General features: G+C 35.1%; 1 protein-coding gene across 4 annotated transcripts in view; it reads left to right on the forward strand.

Moving 5' to 3' along the window:
- tjp2a (tight junction protein 2a (zona occludens 2)) overlaps window positions 1-12883 on the forward strand; it is a 63833-nt gene that overhangs the window by 15427 nt on the left and 35523 nt on the right. For 3 of the 4 annotated variants that reach the window (XM_059358131.1, XM_059358129.1, XM_059358128.1), the window contains one exon: window positions 10786-10839. In XM_059358131.1, coding sequence (XP_059214114.1) covers window positions 10786-10839 — 54 coding nt within the window. Of the gene's footprint in view, window positions 1-3258; window positions 3528-10785; window positions 10840-12883 lie in introns of those variants that run through there. The other variant, XM_059358130.1, reaches the window with a different exon arrangement.

The following is a 12883-nucleotide window of genomic DNA, read 5'->3' on the forward strand; positions in this document are numbered from 1 at the left end:
TCAACTACAGGTTGTTGCTGCTGGAGGTTTCTACACTGATAAAAAGGTGTTTAAAAACCAGATCAAACAGTAAATCTAAAGGTCTAAAACCAGATCAAACAGTAAATCTAAAGGTCTAAAACCAGATCAAACAGTAAATCTAAAGGTCTAAAACCAGATCAAACAGTAAATCTAAAGGTCTAAAACCAGATCAAACAGTAAATCTAAAGGTCTAAAACCAGATCAAACAGTAAATCTAAAGTCTAAAACCAGATCAAACAGTAAATCTAAAGTCTAAAACCAGATCAAACAGTAAATCTAAAGGTCTAAAACCAGATCAAACAGTAAATCTAAAGGTCTAAAACCAGATCAAACAGTAAATCTAAAGGTCTAAAACCAGATCAAACAGTAAATCTAAAGGTCTAAAACCAGATCAAACAGTAAATCTAAAGGTCTAAAACCAGATCAAACAGTAAATCTAAAGGTCTAAAACCAGATCAAACAGTAAATCTAAAGGTCTAAAACCAGATCAAACAGTAAATCTAAAGGTCTAAAACCAGATCAAACAGTAAATCTAAAGGTCTAAAACCAGATCAAACAGTAAATCTAAAGGTCTAAAACCAGATCAAACAGTAAATCTAAAGGTCTAAAACCAGATCAAACAGTAAATCTGAGGGAAATGATCTTGCTGCATGGACAGATAATTTACCTTGACAAGATTTATTAAATTAAGATGATTTAATCTAGAAATAAGCATGTTGAACACTTAAAATGAGTAATGAATGCTTTAGCGTTCAGAGTTAGTTTATCTGGTTGAATCAGTTTGTTGGAGGCTCGTTCCTGTTCCAACACGCCCCGAACACAAAGAAACGCCTTCAGAAGAAATTAAAAAAAGGTTTTCCCAGTTTGGTGAGCAACAACTTGAACACTAAGAGAGGAACGACTCTGTCAACTTCCTGCATTAATTTCTGTTTCTGTTGAGCATCTTTCAGTCTGTCCTCAAATCAGATACACTGTAAAAAATGTCTGTAGGTTTTAGGGTGAAAACTGTTAAACCATGACGGTAAAAGACGTAAAATGATAAATGAGTTAATTCAGTTTCAGTAACAATGAAACACTGTAAATGTTTATATCAGACAAAATAGTATTTATTATTATTATTTTTTTACATCTTTTTTTAAATGCATTACTCCACTGTAAAAAATACTCTGGCACCGTGTTTGTAACAAAAGACACAAAATTAATAAAAAAAGGATGTAAAATGAATAAAAAATACACAAAATTACAAAATGTGAAATTATTTTTAAAAAAGACACAAAATTACAAAAAAATATGTAAAATTATTTTTTAAAAATACACAAATTACAAAAAAAGGAAGTGAAATAAATTTAAAAAAATACACAAAATTACTAAAAAAGGATGTAAAATGAATTTTAAAAAGACACAAAATTACTAAAAAAAAAAGGATGTGAAATTAATTTTAAAAAATACACAAAATTACTAAAAAAGGATGTATAATGAATTAAAAAAGACACAAAATTACTATAGAAAGGATGTAAAATCAATTTAAAAAAGACACAAAATTACTAAAAAGGAGGTAAAATGTGGCTACACCAGTATATTGCTGCAACCCTAATCAGTGGTTCAGGTTATTTAGGTTATTTAGGAGTAAAACGTAAAGTTTAAATCTATTTCTGGGTTAATTTCTTTAATTACAAGAACTTTGACTATTTTAGAGCAGTTTCTGATTTCTTTCTCTCTGCTCAGAGATTCCTTTAACCCTCTCTCTGTTTTATTTAGCGCTCTGTGCTGTTTTAAATCAGTTTATGCTGAATTAACCCTTTGATGCACACATCTTACTTTTCGAATAAAACCCCCTTTTTATCACTACGCTTCTAATGCACAAGGTCATTTTAGACCCATGTGTGTAAACTTGATGTAATAATACAAAAACTATTTTTCTTCATAAAATATGAAAGAAAAAATGGATATAATGATCTGTTATAATAATAAACTAGGACTGCGCGCAGTACTGAACGGGCCCTCGCAGTACACGCGTGTCGGGGCATGCTGCCGTCAGGGTCTGTGCGTTACAGGGACCAGTCTATACCACCCCTATGAATTTCATTGCCTTAAGTGTTATGGTCTGCGCACAGTGGCACTTATTAAATTAAACTGCCGCCAGAGCGCCAACTAGGGGCCGATCAATAAAATCTTCAAGGGTTATCCTCAGATGGGCATTGACAATAACTATACCAAGTTTGGTGTTAATCCGACCAACCGATATGGAGATATAAAATACTTCAATTTAAAGAGCGCCACCTTGTGGTCATCGCCCAAAATTTTGCAGAGAGCCTCAGGGGCTCATGGGGAAGGAGGATCTTGAGTTTCATGTCATTCAGACACACCAATGTGGAGATATGCAACACTTTGTGTTTTGTGTTGAAAATAGCTCCACCTGCAGGAAGTTGTTATTTAATAACTTGAGTATTCTTTGGGTTATCAAAATTCTTTTAATAACTTTTTGTCGTGAGGGTCCATAGATGCTGTGTGCAAAGTTTGGTGCAAAACGATGAAATTGCCTAGGAGGAGTTCGAAAAAGTAGGTTTGTGACATTTTGCGAATTTGCGAAAAAAAACTCCAGGCGAAAATGGGCGTGGCTTATATCACGAGATTCAGCACAACTCGGTGAACGCGTGGATATAAGTTTTTTGAATGTGCGATGAAGTGTGTGGGAGTTATTAACCTAAACGCGCTTTCCTTTATTATAGCGCCACCTAGTGGTGGAAATTCAGGATGATAATAGATTATAAAAATTTTCACCATGTGTGATTTATATTTAAAGTTTCATGAGTTTTGGGGTATGTTCAGGCAGTGAAAAATGCGATCATTTGGGCACGAGAATAATAAAAATAAAAAAAATAATAATAATAAAGAATCATTCGAAATACAATAGGGACCTCGCAGGTCGTTGCCTGCTCGGGCCCTAAAAAACCGATATTCAAACACAGCCAGCATGAAATAACATTGTGTGTGTGTGTCCCACTAAAATCAATGGGAATGTTGGACTGGTCCATCTCAGAGGGGTCAAAGGTTGAGTCTCCTCTACTCGTGTTTCTTTTATGTGTTCACCGGTTTGTTATTGCTCATCACCAAATAAATACTTCTCTATATCCAAACCAGGATGTTTTTATAACCAGTAGTTTTAGTTCTCAGCCATCTTTAACAGATAATATAAAACAGACCCCCCCCCCCCCTCCCGCTCTGACTTGGTATGACCCGACCCAAGCCAAGCGCAAAGTTTCCTCTGAATGTTTGTTTAATCAGTGTTTTTAGAGAGAAAAGCAGATTATTAGCAGTAAAAGACCAAGTTTTACACTCTGAGTCTCTGTGTTAGTTCACTAGTTGTTGTTGTGGAGCGACCAGGACCGTGTGGCGGCTTTAATTCAGTCTGAATCTGAAGAACCAGCAGGTGAAAGTTAGTGATGCCAGTGAAGGGAGGAGGTCTGATCTCCCTCAGATCATTCACTTTATCCCACTGTTTCACCGTGAGTACCAGCTAATATACTACTATTATACTGTTAATATACTATTAATATACTATAAATACAGATGAACACACACCAGCACCTTCATACTCATGTTACAGCTGCTTTCTGTGTGTTTTAGAGGGTAAATCTGAGTCTGCTGCTGCCTGCTGCACCTGCTGCTGTGATGTTCAGCTAACTAGCTAACAGCTAACAGCTAACAGCTAATATTAGCTAACAGCTAATATTAGCTGTTAGCTAATATTAGTTTAGAAACACCTTAAAAGTTAATAAAAAAGTAAAAAAGTTAATAAATCCTGTTTCAAACGTTGTTTTAACGCTATAAATGTTATTAATAAGCCCTTTTAACGCTTTAAATGTTATTAATAAGTCATTTTAACGCTATAAATGTTATTAATAAGTCATTTTAACGCTTTAAATGTTATTAATAAGTCATTTTAACGCTATAAATGTTATTAATAAGTCCTTTTAACGCTATAAATGTTATTAATAAAACATTTTAACGCTATAAATGTTATTAATAAGTCATTTTAACGCTATAAATGTTATTAATAAGTCCCTTTAATGATATAAATATTATTAATAAGTCCTTTTAATGATATAAATGTTATTAATAAGTCCTTTTAATGATATAAATGTTATTAATAAGTCATTTTAACGCTATAAATGTTATTAATAAGTCATTTTAACGCTTTAAATGTTATTAATAAGTCCTTTTAACGCTATAATTGTTATTAATAAGTCCTGAAAGTCGTCGCTTGGTTTTATTTAAAGTGTAGTATAAGTATAAAGGTAATTTATCTGACTGTTGGTGGTAAAAACACAATTTATTTCCCCCTTTTGGTTTTAATTTCCATCTTTTTTTAAGGTCCAACAGTTGTTGGTAGTGTTAGGATATAAAGTTATTCTAGTAGTTGTATTGAGTGAATCTAGTAGTTTTATGGAGTTATTAGTGCTGTGTGTTGCTCTTCATCCTGTCTGAAGGTGTAACGGCGCTCCGCCACCAGCAGGAGGCGCTACAGGCTCAATACTGTTATCAGCCTCTACAGGAATACTACAGCTGACACACTCAATATTATTATTATAATGATATAATAATAATAATAGTTATAATAATGATGATGATAATAATAATAATAATGATAATAATAATCTACTACTAATACTACTAATATAATAATAATAATAATAATAATATAATGATAATAATAATAATAGTAATAATGATGATGATAATAATAATAATAAAAACAGTTATAATAATAATTATAATTATAATAATGATAATAATAATATTAATAATAATTATAATAATAAAACATAGAAACAAGCAAACAGCCTCCATCCCATAATAAACAAAGCTCAAACTGAAGAAAAACTGAAGGCAATTTAGAGATTAATTAGATCAAATAAATAGAAATTAGGTAAGGTAAGATAAAATAAAAAAACAAAAGTAAATCATAATAACAGTAGAAAGTAAAAAAGCTAGGTAAGAAAAGATTAAAACAATGAATAAATAATCAAGAAGTAGAGCATGATAATATATATATGGGTATATATAAATGCTAGGGCTGCAACTAACAATTATTTAATCTGTTGATTATTTAAACGATTAATGGATTAGTTGTTTGGTGAATAAAATGTATAAAAACATCAATGAGTGTTTCCAAACCACTAGATTTTGTCCTCAAATCTCTTGTTTTGTCCACAAACCAAAGAGATATTCAGTTTATTGTCATAAAGGAACAAAGAAACCAGAAATATTCACATTGAAGAAGCTGAAATCAGAGAATTTGGACTTATAAAAACAGCTTAAACCAATTATTGGATTATCAAAATAGTTGACGATTAATTTAATAATCGATTATTGTTCCATTCATAGAATAATTGTTGCAGCTGTAATAAAAACAGACTAATAAATAGAAGCAAATAAATAAATAAAGGAGCAGATGTTGTAACACTGAGCAGAACAATCTTTAAAAATGGTTTCCAGTAAAAACCAAATTAAAAAGCTCTCCATGCGTGCAAACCACTAAAACTAAAAAGAAGAGAATAATAATGATGGTTTTACATAATGTCTGAATCTGAATGTCACTCAAACAGACTCGGGCACTTTTCAGAGTTTCTCTCTGTTTTTCTCTCCTCACGTTGTTGTTGTTTGTGTTTAGTGAATAGATTAGTCCTCTCTCTCTCTGGATGTTTGTTAGTGTGTGAGTGTGTCCTGCAGGATGACCCACTAACAGCCTCTCAGTCTGTTACTGGGTTATGTAACGCCAACACTCAGGAGGTTACCGCTCTCTGCCGCTGCTCCAGCAGCAGCACAATACAAATATATAAATATAAATATCATACCACACAACCAGAAGACGCTCTGGTTCACTCTCTGGGGTCCTTTTGACCCCAAATCATCTTCATCAACCATTAATAAAGGTTCACGTTCAGAGAATTACTTGACATTTTCCGCATATGTTCCCCTCTGCATCCTTTATAGATAATATGTTCTTTTTTTTTTTTTTTTCTGTCAAAAATGGTGAAATCTTTTATTATTTTTAGTTTTTCTTCCACCACTTTTGGAGGACAGCTTTATTTTTATTTACAGAAGAAGAAAAGGTCAAACAACTTAAACAGACAATAAGGTAAATAATCTAAAAAATAAAGAGTAGATATTTACAACACCAGTTGTTGTTAACATTGATTTCTGATAGTTAATAAATAGGAGGAGGGTTATTGTTATTGTGTGTTCATACATGTATGCTGATATGCAAAACAGACAGACACATTTAATTTAAATGCTATATATGCATATATGTGAGTGTGTGCATGTACTTTGTATTTATAGGTGCTTGTATATATGTGTGGGTATTATATATATATATATATATATATATATAAGTTCTTTGGAGTTGGGATCAGGTATTTGATGAGGTATTTGTATGTTGTGTGATTAATTGATGGTGACTTTTTATCCATTGAGATTTGATCTATTAACAGGTATGAACAGTGTGTGATGTTGAGTTTTGTCTTGTTTTCCAGTTGAGGAGGATAGTTTTCTTGTCTGTGAACAGTGTAGTTCTGGTGTGATGATGTGATTGTGTTGATGGCGTGTCTCCTGAGAGGCAGAGCTGAGGGCATAGAGTCTAATATCTGTGTCTAACTGGTGTCCAGTAACAGAAAACATGCATGTGATTATGGTGGTGTGCTATAGGTGCATTGATGTGATGTAGTGAAGCTCTTTATGTCATCTCTCAGCTGTGGAGTGTGTTCTGTGGTTAATAATAATATAACCTTGAATAGAATGACTTGTACATTTGCAGTGATTGAAGTTATTTTTACATATTAGTGACCATAAATCTGTATTAGAGTGATGGAGAGATCCTGTTCCCACTCAGAGGTTGGGGGAGAAACTGAAGTATCACTAGTGTTTAGAGGTGTAAATATCCTTTAGAGTCATTTAACAGAGCGAGGAATCTGTGAAAAGGTTCATTTAATCATGGCGGCCAAAATCATGATCACGATTAAAATGTGATTAATTGTGCAGCCCTAATATATAGTAGTACTAGTAGTAGTAGTAGTAGTGGCAGTAGTAGTCTCGTCTCTGTGTGTTGCTGTCTAGTGTACAGGTAGTTTATAGTAGTACTAGTGGTAGTATTAGTAGTATTAGTAGTAGTAGTAGTAGTAGTATTAGTAGTATTGTCTCTCTGTGTTGCTGTCTAGTGTATAGGTAGTTTATAGTAGTACTAGTGGTAGTATTAGTAGTAGTATTAGTAGTAGTAGTAGTAGTAGTATTGTCTCTCTCTGTGTTGCTGTCTAGTGTATAGGTATTTTATAGTAGTACTAGTAGTAGTATTAGTTGTAGTATTAGTAGTATTGTCTCTGTGTGTTGCTGTCTAGTGTATAGGTATTTTATAGTAGTACTAGTAGTAGTATTAGTTGTAGTATTAGTAGTATTGTCTCTGTGTGTTGCTGTCTAGTGTATATGTATTTTATAGTAGTACTAGTAGTAGTATTAGTAGTATTATTAGTAGTATTGTCTCTGTGTGTTGCTGTCTAGTGTATAGGTATTTTATAGTAGTACTAGTAGTAGTATTAGTAGTAGTATTAGTAGTATTATTAGTAGTATTGTCTCTGTGTGTTGCTGTCTAGTGTATAGGTATTTTATAGTAGTACTAGTAGTAGTATTAGTAGTAGTATTAGTAGTATTATTAGTAGTATTGTCTCTGTGTGTTGCTGCTCCAGCAGCAGCTGTCAGTCGTCTGGTTTCTCTGATCAGCCAACAGATATAATCAGTGTGTTGTGATGGTTTTGCTGCTTCGTTCCACTGAGACTGAGACTCACTCACACACTTAACACACTTCACTGTAGAAACCAAACAAACCCAACAATATAAACATGAAGCTCTTTGCTCTGCTGTCTGTGGTCTGGACACGTTCTTCTCTGTTGGTTTGTGTGAATCCTGTGTTAACTCTTTGGTGTTTGGGGATATTTAGTTGGTTTTTGACTCTTTTTCATTCTGCCTGTTTATATAAACAACTAAAACATCTTCACCATGTCATGTTGCTGTCATTGTTTTCACCACAACATCACCTATATGATCTGATTATTATTATTGTTTTCATTTTGACTCACTGGATCAACACTTTAAACACAAAAAAACACACATAAAAACACATAAACACACACACAAAACATATAAAAACACCGAAAACACATAAGACACAAAGAAATGACAAAGAACACAGATAAAAACATGTAAATGACAAAAAACACACGTAAATCAAAAGATTGCATTAAAAATGCTGAATGCATGCTGCAGAATTTCAAAATATCTGCAAAAAAAGGAAAAAAAAAACACTTTACACTTGGTCGAGGTGATTTTAACCTTTGCTGAGAAAGAGTTGAGGCACTAAATGTGACATGGAAACTTGTGTAAAAGCCAAAACTTTAGAGTTGAGCTGCAGCAGGAAACATGCTGCTGATGTTTCTACCTCAGGAAGAAGTTTCCTGGACTCCAGAGGGTTTGATGATCTGGTCTATGATCTGATCTGTGATCTGATCTGTGATGTGCTATATGTTTGGGGGGACAGACTGTGCTGTGTGTGTGCTGGTCCAGGATCAGTTTGGCGGTTATTGACGGCGTGCTGCAGCATCAGTGTGTGTGTGTGTGTGTGTGTTGCTGCTGTGTGCAGACGGAGGATTTGTGGTGAATGTAGGCCAGCAGACCCTCTGACGTCACCTCCACCAGCAGCAGGAGGAGGAGGAAGAGCTGCTGCTGCTGCTGCTGCTGGTGGAGGTGGAGGAGCAGCTGGAGCATGGAGCAGCAGCAGGAGGAGGAGGAGGAGGAGCAGGAGGAGGAGGAGGAGCAGGAGGCTGTGGCGCACATCAGTCCTCCAGAGCGGCGCTGGCGCTGAGCAGGAAGAGACATGAAGACGGTCCTCAGCCTGCACAGGAAATGGGCCCACGCCGTCAAGACCATCAGGATCCTGCAGGGACTCGTGAGTCTCATTCTGGTCCACACGGGTCACATGTCAGACCAGTTAGGGTCAGGACTGGGTCTACTGGTTGGTTGCTGGGTTGGTTGGTTGACCTGAGTGTTTGAAACGGGCTGAGTTGAGTTTTATTGTGAAATGAAGGATCCTGAACTGAACCAAAGTGGCATCAAGTGTTTTAAAATGATCGTTGGGGTTGAAATTAATTCTGATAATTTGCAGACAGCTGATTTAAGGCGTCAGACTCAATTTCTGGAGGAAAAACATTTGGTATTCATGTGTTTTTTGGATTTTGGAAATCATCTTTTACTTTGTACTTAACGAGGACTGATGGATTATGTATCAAAATGAAAAAAGGAAATGCTGGTTTCAGCCTCCAGGATGCAGAGATGAGGTTGTTTTATTGTAGATTTTATTTGTTTTGGTGGTTTTTGACTTTTTGAGTCTGACAAAAAACAAAACCAGACATGAGTTAAGGCTCTAGTGTTTGTTTGTTTGTTTGAACGGGCTGAGTTGAGTTTTATTGTGAAATGAAGGATCCTGAACTGAACCAAAGTGGCATCAAGTGTTTTAAAATGATCGTTGGGGCTTGAAATTCATTCTAATAATTTTTAGATGGCAGATTGAAGTGGTCAAACTTAACTTCTGGAGGAAAAATATTAGTTATTAATGTGTTTTTTGGATTTGGAAATCATCTTTTACTTTCTACTTGATAAGGAGTGTTATTATGCTGGTTTCAGCCTCCAGGATGCAGAGATGAGGTTGTTTTATTGTAGATTTTATTTGTTTTGGTGGTTTTTGACTTTTTGAGTCTGACAAAAAACAAAACCAGACATGAGTGAAGGCTCTGGTGTTTGTTTGTTTGTTTGTTTGTTTGTTTGTTTGTTTGTTTGTTTGTTTGACCTGAGTGTTGTGCAGATGGTTTGAGTTGAGTTTTATTGTGAAATGAAGGATCCAGAACTGAACAAAAGTGGCATCAAGTGTTTTAAAATGATTGTTTGGGGTTTAAATTAATCCTGATGTTTGCAGATGACTCAAACTGATTTATGGTTCATATTTTTGGAGGAAACATCAGGTATTAATGTGTTTTTGGAATTTGGAAATCATCTTTTACTTTGTACTTAATAAGGACTGATGGATTATTGATCAGTTAGCATGAAACAAATGATAATCAATTAATCCTGTCGTATTATGTATCAAAATTAAAGAAGGAAATGCTGGTTTGAGCCTCTATGATGCAGAGATGAGGTTGTTTTATTTTAGATTTTATTTGTTTTGGTGGTTTTTGAAAAAAAAAAAAAAACAGACATGAGTCAAGGCTCTGGTGTTTCTTGTTAGTCCTGACCTGATTATTTGAGTTGATAATAAATTTAAAGTTTATTTAGAAACTTTTCAGACCTCCGTAGTGACTATTTTTCACAAAAGCAACTGGAGACAAATCCAGCGACTGTTTCTGGTGTTACTGGAGACTTTTGGAGACTCCTTCTTACTCTTCAACAGTCCTCCTGCAGCAGTCTCTCCCAGCTGCAGAGCCGGAGGGGACGTGACCCATAAGGCGGTCCTGGCCCTGGTCCTGGTCCTGGTCCTGGCCCTGGTCCTGGTCCTGGCCCAGGTCCTGGTCCTGGTCCGTAGCGGTCTTTAGAGCCGTGTCATGGTGGTTGTGTAACCACAGCGTAGATAATGAAGTGGCTTTGTGTTACATCACGTCGTCCATTATTAAGCTGTTGAGTGAAATAAAACTAGTGATGGTAATCTTTCCTTTCTCTCCTCAGAACCCGGTGATGGAGGAGACGGTGTGGGAGCAGTACACCGTCACCCTGCAGAGGGTGAGTCCCCACAACACACAACACACCAACACACACACACACACACACACCAAGACAACACAACAACACACCAACACAACTCACACACCTACCTCACTTCCACTGTTTAGCCTTAACCCTCTGAAATCTCCGGCTATTATGTCCTTTAAAAAATCTGTTAAATCTTCACCGTGCCATGTTTGTATCAGTTTTCTCAGCGTTACCTCACCTTTATGTCCTGATTATTATATTTTAACTTTGATTTACTGGATCAAAATGTTGAACCCAAAAGAAACAAAGGAAAACATAAAATCTGATCTTGAAAATTATGTTTCAAAACACAAAATTTTAAATGTTGCAAATATGAATACAGGTTGTAAATATAACATATAACAGGTAAAATGAGGATAATCTCTAGTTTTATATTTCATACTAAATATATTTGACATTATCTCCAGTTTTACTTGGCTGAATATCCTCAAAATAAATCTGTTAAGTAGTTTCAAGGTTTTGGAATGAAACATGAAAAAGAGGTCAGAATATAGCCGAACTAACTCCTGTAATGTCATTTTCACACAGAAACAGGCTGAAATGCTCACGGGAAACCAAAGTTTTATTTTATTTCCACCATGTCCCTTTAGGGGCTCCGTAGAAACAGGCTGGTCGAATCATTGTTTCCATGACTGTCAGTCCACATTGTCAAAGTTGTGATTGAACTATTTCTGACCTGACACAGATTACAGGTCTAACAGACCTTTAAAGCCAGCTCCTGGTGTTAAACTACTGTAGCAGGACTCTGTGCTACTGACACACTCTAGTTGATACAGTAGGAAATAATCATTAAATCTCTAATACTGTAAATGTGGACATGTCCCATGTGTGCCCCGTGACCCGGTCCCCACACTGCTGCTAATGTAGAACACGTGTTCATCTCCTGATGATGTTTACTGGAGCCAAAAAACAGATTTAGTGCAAAAAAGGTCCTCTGCTGCAGGCAAGTGACCCCCAACTGTCCCCCAGCAAGACCAGCTGTTCCTCTACTCTCTCTACCTCTATCTGTCTCTTTATTCTCTATCTGTCTCTTTATTCTCTATCTGTCTCTTTATTCTCTATCTGTCTCTTTATTCTCTATCTGTCTCTTTATTCTCTATCTGTCTCTTTATTCTCTATCTGTCTCTTTATTCTCTGTCTTTTATTCTCTATCTGTCTTTTATTCTCTACCTCTATCTGTCTTTTTATTCTCTATCTGTCTTTTTATTCTCTATCTGTCTTTTTATTCTCTATCTGTCTTTTTATTCTCTACCTCTATCTGTCTCTTTATTCTCTATCTGTCTTTTTATTCTCTATCTGTCTCTTTATTCTCTGTCTCTTTATTCTCTACCTCTATCTCTCTTTTTATTCTCTACCTCTATCCATCTTTTTATTCTCTACCTCTATCTGTCTCTTTATTCTCTACCTCTATCTGTCTCTTTATTCTCTATCTGTCTCTTTATTCTCTATCTGTCTCTTTATTCTCTATCTGTCTCTTTATTCTCTACCTCTATCTGTCTCTTTATTCTCTATCTGTCTCTTTATTCTCTATCTGTCTCTTTATTCTCTGTCTTTTATTCTCTATCCGTCTTTTATTCTCTACCTCTATCTGTCTTTTTATTCTCTATCTGTCTTTTTATTCTCTACCTCTATCTGTCTCTTTATTCTCTATCTGTCTTTTTATTCTCTATCTGTCTCTTTATTCTCTGTCTCTTTATTCTCTACCTCTATCTGTCTCTTTATTCTCTGTCTCTTTATTCTCTATCTGTCTCTTTATTCTCTATCTGTCTCTTTATTCTCTATCTGTCTCTTTATTCTCTGTCTTTTATTCTCTATCTGTCTTTTATTCTCTACCTCTATCTGTCTTTTTATTCTCTATCTGTCTTTTTATTCTCTACCTCTATCTGTCTTTTTATTCTCTATCTGTCTTTTTATTCTCTACCTCTATCTGTCTCTTTATTCTCTATCTGTCTCTTTATTCTCTGTCTCTTTATTCTCTACCTCTATCTCTCTTTTTATTCTCTACCTCTATCCA

Source organism: Centropristis striata, chromosome 19, assembly GCF_030273125.1.
Source record: "Centropristis striata isolate RG_2023a ecotype Rhode Island chromosome 19, C.striata_1.0, whole genome shotgun sequence".
NCBI lineage: Eukaryota > Metazoa > Chordata > Actinopteri > Perciformes > Serranidae > Centropristis > Centropristis striata.